At 37.3% G+C, this 15579-nt stretch overlaps 1 protein-coding gene across 1 annotated transcript in view; it reads right to left on the bottom strand.

Moving 5' to 3' along the window:
* The window catches only part of LOC125832960 (tRNA ligase 1), a 37164-nt gene that overhangs the window by 2561 nt on the left and 19024 nt on the right, over positions 1 to 15579 (bottom strand). Inside the window, exons 15-24 of the mRNA XM_049512126.1 lie at positions 14889 to 14968; positions 14172 to 14237; positions 13802 to 14088; positions 13551 to 13658; positions 12593 to 12690; positions 12210 to 12270; positions 11424 to 11500; positions 11242 to 11313; positions 11005 to 11081; positions 278 to 358 (exon numbers count right to left, since the gene is read on the bottom strand). Of these exons, the coding sequence (XP_049368083.1) occupies positions 278 to 358; positions 11005 to 11081; positions 11242 to 11313; positions 11424 to 11500; positions 12210 to 12270; positions 12593 to 12690; positions 13551 to 13658; positions 13802 to 14088; positions 14172 to 14237; positions 14889 to 14968 (1007 nt within the window). The remainder of the gene's footprint in view (positions 1 to 277; positions 359 to 11004; positions 11082 to 11241; positions 11314 to 11423; positions 11501 to 12209; positions 12271 to 12592; positions 12691 to 13550; positions 13659 to 13801; positions 14089 to 14171; positions 14238 to 14888; positions 14969 to 15579) is intronic.

The raw sequence follows: 15579 nt of genomic DNA, 5'->3' as shown, positions 1-15579 counted from the left end.
TTAATGCTTTCACAGCCTATAAGAGCCCCCTCATATCAATCTTTTCCCAACTATATGATGCTGGAAAGTTCCATGCCACTACAAATCATAGAACCCTCAGCCCTAAATTTCTTTACACTGATCAATCACAAATCTGAGCTACTTTGAACCATTCAATCCATCGTAAAAGTTGACACCAAAACAGTAATTAAAAGATAAATAACAAAATAGAAGGGGTTGATAATTTCAACCGAAGAAAGGGAGTACAAAATTCTTGAACTAAAGAATCAAAACTGACCTTCCATGTTTGTTTGTATGAAGCCTGTACAGATTGATTCCCTCCTCAACAATAGACCTCACAGAATCCAGAAGAGGAGACCTTCATATGATCGTAAACAATATCAGCAGCGAGTTGAGCAAATAGAACTAGGGAAGACCTATATGTCGTAGAATCAAGACACTAACAAACTATACAGGTCAAATACCAAATACTGCCCCCACAGCAATGGCAACAGAGAAAAGACATTAATAACATTTAAGGCAAAAAACCATCTGACGTGATAGATATCTGTGCAACTACTTCCTGTGGCATGCTGTTGGTTGCATTACTATCAATCAGTTTTATCACTGAAACCTCTAGTTGTCTAACATCCTCTAGGTTGAATATTTTGGACCAAGTAGCTTTGCTGTAATTAGCATACATGTATTCAGAACTCCAGCTTTATAAAAAAACAATTGGATTTATAGACAACACCCACTTTCTTCTTTTCTTTTCTTTTCCTTCTTTTTCTTCCCCCTTTTTCCTTTTTTGGTCACGAAGAAAACAAGGTTACAAGGATTGGTGTTTGTTTTCAAAATTGTGGAAGGCTGTTTTATTTAATGAATGCAGAATTTAAGCTTAACTAAATTAGATCTATCTTCACTCTAGTTAATGAAAATTAGCAACCAGGTGAAAGCACATACAATTGGCTACACTTGAATCATACTTGCTAATTGGATGCCAGTTAGACACGTGTCAAACAAGAATATGTGATGACACTACACAGGACCTTTGCATCATCATGTCTTAAGTTAGACAACGACAATTGTTGTCCTCCTTTCCATGTTGCTTGAAAATAGAATTTTAGAAAACAAATTTCATTTTCTTCTAAGTAAATGACTTATGATCAAACAAATACGTCAATATCGAACAACCTAGCCCTAAATTGGAAAAGACTTCACTAATGGATGAAGACATTCAATGTTTGGGGTTACTAGTTTAGCTCTTAAACCACTTTAGATACTTCACAAATGTTCATCACTATGTTGAACGACTTTAGTTTGTTGTTAATCAAGAAATACGAGGAATAAACCTTTCAAGTCTTCTATTTGAAATTCAGAGAAAATTACGAGTACTTTCTCAAGTTCAGCAACATTATGTACACTTCCACTAGCATAAGAAATAATACCAACACCCTCTTGTTCTGAATTGAATTACATATACCAAAGGAGTAACAAAGATTATGGAGAAGATTCAGCTAATCAAACCCAATGTCATAACATAGCCTACTAATTATTTACACTTCCCTATTCCTCCAATTTTGCCTTTGCCACCTTTTTCTTTTTACAAATTCTCTCAAAACCTATCTTTAACATTATCTTTCAAGATGCTCTCATGGAAGACAAAACTTAAACGCGACTTTGGTGAAAAATGAAGTAGTCGACTCCCAAAACCAAAAAGGGAGAGCTAGTAAAGTATGCAAGTGGACCTTAATAGGACATACAACCATGTGACCTAAAGTTTCTGAACTTTTTAATGCTAAAGATGGATTCAAGATGGGTGGTGGAAGTGGACCGTGTTTTTCATATCTAGTATTAGAATTCCAATCATAGTGAATTATAATCCATGTGATCCTTTGGCATCTCAAGTGATTGAGTCACGGGTATCATCTCTTAGACTTCTCATCTTAGTGAAAATGTTGACTACATTGATGGACTGAGCTGTGGTAGATGGTTACTTGGGACCTATGTTGCTCGGACTCCTCAAAAATGTCAATGGATGCGTGTCGGATCCTCCAAAAATAGTGTATTTTTTAAGGATCCAACACGGGTGCGGCAACATTTTTGGAGAGTCCGAGCAACTTAGCTTGGGACTGAGCTGTGGTAGATGGTTACTTGAGGGGATTTTCTGAAACTACAAGAGACAATGTACAGTGAAGGTTTCACATCTCGGGTTTGCAGACAATACTTAAGTTCTCTGTGATGCACACATTAATCAGTTGATTATTTTTTACACAATTTCATTTGGTTCCAGCATCGTCGGAGCCTCAAATCAACATCAGAAAATGTCAGATCATTGTTAGTGAAGTGGACAATATTGAGAATTGAGTCGGAGCCTCAAATCAACCTCAGAAAATGTCAGATCATTGTTAGTGAAGTGGACAATATTGAGAATTGATACAAATGCTCAATTCCAGGATTAATGCTCTCCCTACTGTTTTTCTCGGTTTTACTGTTACACACTTAAACAATGAAGAATCAACATGAAACACGATAATTAAAAGAGATAAGAAGAGGTAAGCAGATAGTAGAAGAACTACTTGTCTTAAGGAGAAGAAAGCATTAACAAGAAAGTACATTGTAGAGTATCCAATTCCTCACACACTTCATGTCATATACTACTGTCAGAAGAGACCCTCGTCTTGAGGGAAAGGAAGAATTGACAAGAGTACATGATTGAGTATCCCCACACACTTCATGTATTACTTCATGCGTATGTCATGGGTAAATTGAGAACCCTCCAAAGGAATTTCTTATGAGACGTAGCAGACAAGAACCTTCAAGGTTTCATCAAGGCCTGTTAGTAAGGAGCATACTCTACAAAGCGAGGTGATAGTAGAAGTGCAGAATTGTGAAAGAGGGATGGAGAAGTAAATATGTCATACTTCACTTGGGTGCGGTCTTAGGAGGGATATATTAAAGGATCGGTAGATTTCAGTAGCAAAGGCAACATCACTTTCAGGGCAAGACATATAAGCTGAATCTTGATTTGGAATCACAAGTGGTGGAGAGCACAGTAGAAACTACAATTCCCAGATTACAATTTCTCAAGCTTGAGCCAAAAGGAGATGACATCACAACCGATCCATGGGACATAAGGAGGAGTTCTCTGGGACAAAATTCAGGATTGAGGAGTGATTCCAAGGCCAAATTAAAAAAAAAAAAAAAAACACCTAAGTTTACGAGTATATTTTTCCTTAGACATGATCTAGTCATTGTCTATAGCCAAAACCTAATAAGGAGCCTTGTCGAGCTAATTTTCATTTGCTGGCATGGTAAACAAGAGAAGAAGAGTTGCACATGATGTATTCTTCCTTGGATACAATGTAGTCATTGCCAATGGACATAATCTTAGTAAGGGCCTCACAAATCATTTTCATAAACTAAGCAGGGTGCTAAACAAGAGAAAATTAACCATAAATTACCCAAAAGTCCTAAACTACTGTTTTCCACTAGTCTATTAGCAGAGTATAGCAACCAAACGAGGAAACAGCCCAATATTCACTGTCATTCAACTCAGATATATACCAAAAGCAAAGATGAAGTTAAGAGGAGACAGAAACATAAGGAGACAAATAGCATATAAAAATACAATACTGTAAAATAAGAGGAAAGGAGAGATCTATTTATGACTTGATGACTTGTAGAAAATGTACTTATAGGTGTCGAATATGACACTTATGATACTTGTCCTATGTGGGACACTACTACATATTTTCACGTGTCTGTTGTGACTAACTCCAAGCTAACTGTTGAAGTGTGTGACCATACCATCTAAGAACTTAATCTGCATAATTATGTCTTCAACAAGCTCCCCATCACAAAGCACGTCAAAATTCTTCCACGACAACGGGCGATGACGAGACTAGAACTCGAGATCCTCTATCTGCTCTATATTGAATTTGTGTGACCATCTCATTTAAAAGCTTAAGCTATTGGAGGAAACACACTTTTATTTGCTTTGTAATGTCTTCAACGAATATGATATGGGGATCCAACACTAACACTATTGTGAGAAATATAGGAAAAGAATATTATTGAATAGTTGTGTTGTTTACATTATTATAATGAGACCCTATTTATAGACCCTAGAATACAATTCTTTAACAAGTAGGATACTATTTAGTATTCATATTTCTATTTCTATTACTATTCCTATTCTAATAGGATTGTATAAACCTATTCCTATTCTAATAGAATTGTATAAACCTATTCTTATTCTAATAGGATTGTATAAGCTTATTCCTATTCTAACACTCCCCCTCAAGCTAGTGCATACAATTCATGTAATGTAATTAACACGAGGACCGATGAGGGGCTTGGTGAGATATCTGCAAGTTGATCAGTCGACTTCACAAAATTGACAGTCAATCTCAATGTGCTTGTCTTCTCATTAAATACTGGATTTGATGTATAATGTCAGTCAATCTCAATGTGCTTAATCTTCTCATGAAATACTGAATCTGATGCATAATGCCGATAAAACACATAGTGATATAATCACAGTGTTTAACCTCCCAAGCCAAACTTGCAAACACTGTTTCAGACCATAAAGTGACTCACATAATCGACATACAAGGTTACTAAACTCCCCCTGAGCAACAAAGTGCTCAAAATCTAGTATAAAGTAAATGGATTGTGTTGGAATCAATAGTTGAGTCGATATTAAACAAGAAAATCACCAAAAAATTGGCCGGAGTATTAGATTTGATGGCTTAAAGTGGTCACAATTCAACAAATAAAATATGGATAGGGTCAGAATGATGGCACGACCCAACTGAAAAATAAAAAATTATATAGGATAGTTTGAATTGATGGAGCGACCCCATTGAAAAAGAGAAATAATATGGGTAGGGTCGGAATGATGGCACGACCCTTCCGAAAAAGAAAAATTATACGGGTAGGGTTGGAATGATGGCATAACCCTACGCAAATCAGATTTGAGGAATCACCGGAAAGACGAATGGAACTATGCAAATCAAATCTAAGGAGTCACTAAAAAAACACATGATGCCAGGCAACTCAGATTTGAGAAAATAGTTTGGAAAAATCCATGGTACTACACAGATTAAATATGAAAAAAAAGTATTCACCAGAAAGATGGCGCGGTGCTATGCAAACCAAATATAAAAAAGTAGTCACCGGAAAGATCACACGGTGCTACACAAATTAAATATGAAAAAGTAGTCACCGGAATGATGGCACGATGCTACACAAATTAAACATGAAAAAATAGTCACCGGAATGATGGCACGGTGCTACACAAATTAAATATGAAAAAGTAGTCACCGAAATGATGGCACGGTGTTACACAAATTAGATATCAGAAAGTAGTCACCGGAATGATGGCACGGTGCTACACAAATTAGATATGAGAAAATAATCACCAGAAAGATACACGGTGACCCAACTTTTGCTAACATAATTGTTGGCCAGACGGGCGGCATATGTGAGTAATAGCCGCCCGCCGACAGCGAAAGCTCTTTGATTTTCTACCAAGATCGTAGAGGCTCTGATACTATGTGAGAAATACAGGAAAAGAATACTATTGAATTGTTGTGTTGTTTACATTATTACATTGAGACCTACTTATAGACCCTAGAATACAATCTTTTATCAAGTAGGATACTATTTAGTATTCCTATTTCTATTTCTATTACTATTCCTATTCTAATAGGATTGTATAAACCTATATTCATATTCTAATAGAATTGTATAAACCTATTCCTATTCTAATAGGATTGTATAAACTTATTCCTATTCTAACTGTTAGAATAGAAATATGTATATATTCCTACTTAGAATAGGAAGAAGAATAGGAATAGGAATCCTAGTTAGAAAAGGATTGAATGTATATGTATTGTCTATAAATAGGGTCTCAATGTAACAATTTAGATACACAATTCAATATTATTTTTCCCATATATTTCTCACATGGTATCAGAGCATTGGTGAGAAACTTCAAGTGACCGTGTCAAATTCCGGCGACGACAGTTGGGACTGATTTGTGTCATCTTTCGTTCTGAAGGTGTTGTGCGAAAGACAACACCATCACGAGGCTCGGGAAGCTCAGGCGACCGAACCCCAAGAATTTTTACCGGAAAACAACCCCCCACGCGCCGTTCGGAGGTGGAAGTTTTTCGGCGAGATCTGTTCACGCGCCGGCGCGTGAGTACTGCTCCGGTCATCTTTTTTCGAGATGTTTTCTTCTGTTGGGGTCGCCCAGTATTTCCGACCAGAACCCATTCAGTTTTCTCTAGATCCGATCACCGAAATTAGGGTTCCGGTGATTTTCAAGCAGTTTCCGCCAAGTTCCCGGCGAAATTGCAATTTTTAGGCCACTGTGGGTAGATTCCGGCAGTTTCCAGCGAGTTTCTTACTCTTTTCAAGTCAAATTTCGAAAAAAAATGTCTTTCGGGTGTGATGTTTTTGGCTCCAAAAATACGGGGATTGGAAGTTCAAGCCTTACAATCACTTCAGAACCATTAATGGGAAGTTCAAACTATCTAGCTTGGGCTTCTTCAGTTGAGTTGTGGTGCAAGGGTCAAGGTGTTCAAGATCACTTAACAAACAATGCTTGCGTTGTAGATGAAAAGACAAAGTCTAGTGACGAAGGTGCAAAAGCCAAAGCACAATGGGAGAAAGAGGATGCCTTATTATGTAGTCTCCTTTGGCGCTCTATTGATTCTAAGTTGATACCCTTGTTTCGCCCATTCCAGACATGTTATTTAGTTTGGGAAAAGGCACGTGCTTTATACACTAATGACATATCTCGATTCTATGATGTGATATCTCGGATGACCAACTTAAAGAAACAAGAATCCGATATGTCTACTTACTTGGGACAAGTACAGGCAGTCATGGAGGAATTTGAAACGTTGATGCCTATCACTACAAATGTGGAAAAACAACAAGAGCAAAGGTAGACATTGTTTCTAGTTCTTACACTTGCTGGACTTCCTACTGACCATAACTTTGTGCGTGACCAGATTCTAGCCAGTCCTACAGTTCCCTCAATTGATGAATTATTCTATCGTCTGCTTCGTCTTGCTGCACCTCCCAGTCATAAAGAAGTTTCATCATCCATTGTTGACTCCTCTATTCTCGCATCTCAAACCACAGAAAAGCGTACATACCAGTCTATGGAGAATCGGCGAGAGGGAGTGCGTTTTGGGAAACCTCGATCCAAGTGTAGTCATTGTAATAAACCTGGACACACTCGTGATATATGTTATATTTTACATGGTCCACCACCCAGTTATGATCCTATTGTTCTTAAGGAATATAATGAGTTCTTTCGAAATCGCGCAAGTAAACAGACATCTCCACCAGTAGCATATGGTGCTCAACCTAATCAACCATCCAATAATGCTCATATTGCTCAGACAGAATATGATGGGTTCCTTCGATATCGTGCAAATAAACAAACGTCTCCACAAGTGGTTTCGGTTGCACAACCTGATGTTTCTGTTGCGGGTAATTCTTTTGCTTGTGTGTCACAGTCTAGTACTCTTAGATCATGGGTCATGGACTTAGGGGCTTCTGATCATATCTTTGGTAATAAATCACTTTTGTCCGATATTGTTTATTCACAATCTCTTCCTGCTATTACTTTAGCCAATGGGAGGGATTCAAACAAAACCAAAAGGGGTTGGAAAAGCCAAACCCCTATCTTATGTCACCCTAGACTCTGTTTATTATGTCTATGGTTCTCCTTTTAATCTAGCATTTGTTAGTCGTTTGACGAAAGTTCTACATTGTAGCATAACTTTTTTTGATGACTTTTTTCTCATGCAGGACCGCAGTACGGGACAGACACCAGGACATGAATCACAAGGCCTTTACTACCTTGCCTCTTCAAATTCCTTGAAAGCATGCTCCGTTACAGATTCCCCAGATCTAATTCACAAACGTTTGGGACATCTGAGTCTATCCAAATTGCAAAAGATGGTGCCTAGTTTATCCAAATTAGATTGTGAGTCGTGTCAACTTGGGAAACACACTCGTGCTACATTTTCACGTAGTACTGAGGGTCGTTCAGAGTCTATTTTTTCATTAGTTCGTTCTAATATTTGGGGTCCTAGTAGAGTCAATTCCACCTTAGGATTTCGTTATTTTGTTAGTTTCATTGATGACTATTCAAGATGTACTTGAGTTTTCTTAATGAAAGATCGTTCTGAGTTATTTTCTATATTCAAAAGTTTCTTTGCTGAAATACAAAATCAATTTGGTGTTTCTATTCGTACTTTTCGTAGTGATAATGCCTTAGAATACTTATCCTCCCAATTTCAGGAGTTTATGACTTACCAAGGCATTATTCACCACACTACTTGTCCATACACCCCTCAACAGAACGGTGTAGCAGAAAGGAAAAATAGGCATCTTATTGAGACTGCTCGTACTCTTCTCCTTGAATCCCATGTTCCGCTGCGTTTTTGGGGAGATGCAGTTCTTACATCTTGTTATTTAATAAATAGAATGTCGTCATCTTCTATTCAGAATCAGGTTCCACATTCCATATTGTTTCCTGAGTCACATCTCTATCCTATCCCCCCTCGTGTCTTTGGAAGCACATGCTTTGTTCATAACTTAGCCCTAGGGAAAGATAAATTAGCCCCTCGTGCCCTCAAATGTGTCTTTCTTGGTTACTCTCGAGTTCAAAAAAGGTATCGTTGTTATTCACATGATCTTCATCGTTACCTTATGTCTGCTGATGTTACATTCTTTGGGTCTCAGCCTTACTATACCTCTTCTGATCATCCTGATGTATCTAAGGTCTTACCCATACGTCAGGTTTTCCCTGTACCAACTTTTGAGAAATCTATGGTTACTTCTACACCTCCAGTTGTAGTGCCACCACTCCTAACTTATCATCATCGTCCGCGTCCAACGCTAGTCCCAGATGATTCATGTCATGCACCAGACCCTGCTCGTACTGCGGACTTGCCTCCTCCTAGCCAATCGCTTGCACTTCAAAAAGGTATACGATCCACTCGAAATACTAACCCTCATTATACCTTCTTGAGTTATCATCGTCTATCATCACCCCATTATGCCTTTGTATCGTCTTTGTCCTCTATCTCCATTCCTAAGACTACAGGTGAAGCACTTTCTCATTCTGGATGGAGGCAGGCTATGGTTGATGAGATGTCTGATTTGCATAAGAGTGGTACTTGGGAGCTTGTCTCTCTTGCTGCAGGTAAATCTATTGTTGGTTGTCGTTGGGTTTATGCAGTCAAAATTGGTCCAGACGGTCAGGTTGATCGGCTTAAGGCTCGCCTTGTTGCCAAAGGGTATACTCAAATATTTGGGCTAGATTATAGTGACACTTTCACCCCTGTGGCTAAAATAGCATATGTCTGTCTTTTTCTATCTATGGCTGTCGTTCGTCATTGGCCTCTTCATCAGTTGGACATTAAGAATGCTTTTTTGCATGGTGATCTTGAGGAGGAAGTCTATATGGAGCAACCACCTGGTTTTGTTGCTCAGGGGGAGTCTAGTAGCCTTGTATGTCGATTGCGTAGGTCACTCTATGGTCTGAAGCAGTCTCCTAGAGCTTGGTTTGGGAAGTTCAGCACAGTTATTCAACAATTTGGCATGACTCGTAGTGGAGCTGATCACTCCGTGTTTTATCGGCATTCTGCACCAAATCGGTGTATTTATTTGGTTGTGTACGTTGATGATATTGTTATCACTGGTAATGATCAAGATGGTATCACCAAATTGAAGCAGCATCTCTTTAAGCACTTCCAGACTAAAGACCTTGGCAAATTAAAGTATTTTCTAGGTATTGAGGTTGCTCAGTCTAGATCAGGTATTGTTATTTCTCAACGCAAGTATGCCTTAGACATCCTTGAGGAGACGGGAATGATGGGATGTAGACCTATTGACACTTCTATGGATCCGAATGTTAAACTCCTTCCAGGACAGGGGAAGCCACTAAGTAATCCTGAAAGGTATAGATGACTCGTTGGAAAATTGAATTATCTCACAGTAACTAGACCTGACATCTCTTTTCCTGTGAGTGTTGTAAGTCAGTTTATGACTTCCCCTTGTAATAGTCATTGGGAAGCAGTTGTTCATATCCTGCGATATATAAAGTCAACTCCTGGTAAAGGACTACTCTATGAGGATCAAGGCCATGAGCATATCACTGGATATACAGACGCTGATTGGGCAGGATCACCCTCTGATAGACGTTCGACATCCGGATATTGTGTTTTAGTAGGAGGTAATTTGGTGTCGTGGAAGAGTAAGAAACAAAGTGTGGTTGCTCGATCTAGTGCAGAATCAGAATATCGAGCAATGGCGGCAGCAACTTGTGAGCTAGTTTGGATCAAACAGTTGCTGGGAGAACTAAAATTTGGCGAAATTGATCAGATGGAACTTGTGTGTGACAATCAAGCAGCTCTTCATATCGCATCAAATCCAGTGTTTCATGAAGGACTAAGCACATTGAGATTGACTGTCACTTTGTCAGAGAAAAGATACTCTCAGGAGATATTGTTACGAAATTTGTGAAGTCAAATGATCAGCTTGCAGATATCTTCACCAAGACACTCACAAGTCCTCGTATTAATTACATATGTAATAAGCTAGGTACATATGATTTGTATGCACCAGCTTGAGGGGGAGTGTTAGAATAGAAATATGTATATATTCCTACTTAGAATAGGAAGAAGAATAGGAATAGGAATCCTAATTAGAAAAGGATTGAATGTATATGTATTGTCTATAAATAGGGTCTCAATGTAACAATTTAGATACACAATTCAATATTATTTTTCCCATATATTTCTCACACTAACAACTATCTTTATATCAGAGAAATTCCAAAGGACCAACTGGTACACGATTCAAAATTTGGTGGATTATGATAAAAGTTCGAACTCCAATCTAACATAACCAACTAAAAGAGGAAGTAAAAGGCCACTTAAACCCATAATGAAGTAGGGGGAGGGTTCAGAAGAAGGATATCTTACTAACCTTTCAGGTTTTAGTAGAGGAATTCTGACAAGCGATCCAAAACGTTCAATAAGCTCACTCTCAAACTCCTGACGGTTCTGAGTGAAAGTGTACCAACAGAGTCAGATACAAATGGCTTATATATTTACTTTTAGCTGAATGAATCAGATACAAATAACTTATATATTTACTTTTTAAGACTAAGAAAATACGGGATAAGAACTCAGAAAATCTTGTTAGCTGAATAAGACTTTGTACCTTTCCATCATAAAGGTGATAAAACATTAACATCACATATCCAGCATTTGCAGATGACTTGTCAAGATTTCCCTGCAGGATCAAGCAGAAAAGAGAGGACTAAGGCATCAATATCCAAGTTAAATGGAGTAAATGTGTGAAGAGCATTTAACAAGGACGGAGTAACGTGAAGAATTAAGTACCGGATGATTAACACGCTGAAGTACTCGGAATATAAAAACCGCCAGTGCGTCAATAGAGAATGGATTGATTTCAGTTCCTGCATGATTAATTACACAGTTATTAAGACCCCATTTAGTGCACACATAGATGAGTATGATACAAGGAAAAAAGCAAATGAACTTTCTAACAAGCAATTCTTACTACCAGGACCAACATCACCAACCATACAGAAAGGTAATGTCAAACATCATTTGTGCAAGCACCATTAAGCATATTAGCCTACGATTGTTCTCCAAGAAACAAAAGCATATAACATGATGATACAGAGCTTCACCACTCTAAGTGAAAGATAACACAACTGCAATTCCAGAAGTGTAGGTGGGAAGTATCTGTCTAATCTCAAAACATACAAAAAGATGATGAGGGTTCACCACTATAAGTTAAACAGACAAGACAACTGCAAAGTCAGAGTTCCACCTGAATCGGACATAATTTTTCACTTGGCAAGAAACAAGAATTGTCAATAACACAAATCGCATTGTAAGAAATGCAAAATAAAGCCTTTGGGTGAACAACCAAATCAATTTCCCCAGCTTTTCACATATTAAAGCAAACTTGCATGAGAAACAGCATAACAGATTATTAAAACCTATGTTGCTCTGACTCTCTAAAACTGCTGCCGCACCCGTGTCGGATCCTCCAAAATGCACTGCTTTTGGAGGATCCAACAAGCACCCAGCAACATTTTTAAAAAGTCTTGAGTATCATAGATCAAAACAGAAACTAAAAAGGAACTATCTATATACCTTCTGAATCAGGTATGACTGGAATAGCAGATGCTTTGGTGCTTAGGCACATATTCTCAATCTGCAAAGATGAGAATAAAACCCGGTGAGGCGATGAAGCACTACTACTACATCTTAAGTTATTTCTGAAACAAAATAATCCTAAAACTCAAGTTCTTTATATACATTCCACGTCACTCTAAATCTAGAAGATGCATTCTGTGGCATTATAAGTAGAACGCTAAGTAGAGAGGCTGATGCTACAAATAGACTGTTTAATATCAAGATCTAAAACACTACCACTGCTCTTATGTTAATTTGGAACTGAAAATAACCTTAAAAAGGGTCATATATGAAAAATTGTATCAGAGGCTTTGTACTACTCAGGGAACAGTTAAACTTACCTGTTTCCATACTTCCTCATTTGGTGCATTCTTGTCAGCAAGCATGATCGAGTAAGGTTTTCTTCGACGTTCATCAGCAACTTTTTGCCAATATCTACCTATTAATATGATGGACATACAGAGATCAAACTTTATTATCTGAGAGAATGTTAAGTTCTTCAAGCAAGGAAAAGAGGCAGAGTATTACTCTCTCCATCTCAATTTAGATATCTTACTTTGACTAGGCACAAAATTTAGGAAAATAACAGAGACTTTTGAATCTTGTCGTCTTAAACTAAAGATGTGTGCATTGTACCAAAATCCATTTGAATCTTGTGAACAAGCCATGTAGAATGTTGGAATCAGAGATTTACGAAATATACAAAGAGGCATTCTTTTTTAAACAAATTAGAAATGAAACTTAGACACCTAGAATGAAACGGAGGAAGTAATATAAGTTTCAGGTGTCATATGTTTGTGGCAAGAAAGAACATGATGACAATGCATTTAGTTCTAAGTACAACTTTTGTCAATTGGTTCCAACCTAAATTAAACAGCAAATGCTTGTCAGAACAACTAATCGATACTCCCTGTCCCAATAATATACAAAACTCCTTTCCGTTATGGGATGTCGCAAAATCTTTAATGCCCTTCTATTTCCATACAACTTCTAAGAATTCAATTTCATTAAACTATTTCAAAAAAAAATTAAAATTTTGATGTAGTTGTTTTCAATTAACTAACCTTCAACCATTACTTTAAAGATATTCTTCCACTATCACTGCTCTGATATATAAGGAAAATCCTAAACCCTATGCTTGTGAGGTTGTCAAACACCATCATACAGGACGAGATGAAGTGAGTAAATGATATGCCGACAACAAACTAAAACTAAAGGCACAATATACACGGACATGCAAAAATAAAATTCCTTTGTAAATAAGGAGCATACAAAATGATGTTGAAAAGCACCTCATACCTTTGATAAGATCACCCATTAAACTATGAATTGGTCGATCATCTCCAAGCCCTCCTGGAGCATTCAGTATTTCCTTACAAAGTGCAGATTTAGCACAACCTGGTATTCCTGCAATTCAGCATTGCATGTCAAAAAGAATGCTTACTTCAACAGTTGCAGGAGGTTCTAGAAGAGGTTCATTACATATAGAATACATACAAGACTTCAGATATAGTATACAATCTAAATATCCAAAACCAGTTCAATCTTACCTGGAAAGAAAACAATGAGACCCTCATTCTTTGCGACCATGTCTTTGGTGGAAATACTAGGGCTTGAAGGAGCAATATCTTTCGTTGGCTCAAGATCACCCTCTACATCTTCTCCTTCAACAATAGCAATGAAATCTTCAACTTTGACAAAATTTCCAGCAGATCCTATCAATGCCTGATTTTGTGGACTACGCTTTGCATATTGTTCAAGGAAGGGCTCAGCTTCACTTAGGTATGTGGATGATGACAATGGTTTGTTCCCATATTTTCTGCGTATATATACTGCCCTGAAAATTAGTTCATGTAAGATGTTGCACAGGGAAGATAAAAGTGACTCATCGTAGAAAATCATAAGCCCATTTAGTATTACCATTCATCAAGCATCTTGCTGAGTTCTCGTTGCTTGGCTGCTGAAGTATTCCAAATTTTCATTTGCCTAGATCAATCATATTGTTATAGAGATCAATATACTATAGAATCTATCCTTCAGAATTGATAAGACAGTGCGGCCAAAATATCATTCTCTCATTTTGAGAGGAAATGTACTAGAAACATGTCCTTGTATCACTGAATTAGGCAGGCCATAAAAATACAAGCTTGAGAATGTAAGAATACAGACATTTGTTAGATAACCCTCAAACTTGTGTAAGAAGAACAACTACTAAAAAATATTAAGGTCTAGATTCAAAGGTTACACTTAACAGACAGTACCTATAAGAACTGAAAACTAGTAATTCGATAATAGTTTAATAGGCTAATAGATTCAATGAATATATCACTTTTTTTTATCAAGTGTCTTTTCAAACCATAATTTGAAAGCTGATAATGATAAATCATTATGAGCATCTCAGACAACTTAGATAATTCATAAGAACTGTAGCACATCATTATATGACAACAAACACCTCCTTAGAGAAATATTAAGATGTGGCTGGAACAACATATAATTAAATTATGTCGACTACAATGTAGCAGCAGCTCCTTATTGAAAAAATTGGAAACACAAACACAATGCATATGAAGACATCAAGGGATTCAACTAGAACTTGTCCATTGAAGAACAAAGAACCAACCAGATAAACCTTACCTCAGGTAATAAGCCTTATATGCAGAAGGGCCTTCTTTGAAAAGAGTCGACAAGCCATTACGGATCAAAAAAGTTCTCAACTGCACAGTATCAAATATTAAGATGCAATTTCTCAGATCAACACGTGATAAATTTCTTAGCAACATTCTAACTAATTATGTTCTAAATTTAGATCTTATTAAGTGGGAAAATAACTGAGTATCATATACTTCACCAAAAAAAGGAGGGTTCTCCACTGCAGTCACTTTCACTATTTTAATTCAATTTGCAAGCTCAAGCTCAACATATAAAGAACCTCACAGAAAAAGTGTTAAAGCACATCAAAGTCTCTGTATCTCATCCCTTCCTTGAATTTTTTTGTTCGAAAAGGTACATATTTATATATTAATAAACTACAAAGGGTGTAGTAATCACCCATAATTACAAGATAAATAGAGGGAAAAACAATTCCGAATCCTTTTGTCTTCTCACAAGGATTCTAACAACAACATACCAGGTGTAATCCCACAAGTGGGGTTTGGGGAAGGTGGTGTATCAGCAGCACTTACCCCTACCTTGTGAAGGTAGAGAGGTTGTTTGAAATAGACCCTCAACTCAAATATTCACTAGGATTCTAGTACATCATAAATAGATCTGGGATCTTCTAAAAATTCTTGTTTACACCACACACTTTTCTTTGCTTCGATTCCAC

This window comes from Solanum verrucosum, unplaced genomic scaffold (genome assembly GCF_900185275.1).
Source record: "Solanum verrucosum unplaced genomic scaffold, falcon-dt-bn FXZP01000016.1, whole genome shotgun sequence".
NCBI lineage: Eukaryota > Viridiplantae > Streptophyta > Magnoliopsida > Solanales > Solanaceae > Solanum > Solanum verrucosum.
The sequence above is the reverse complement of the archived record's forward strand: the minus strand, read 5'-3'. Positions and strand labels throughout refer to the sequence as shown.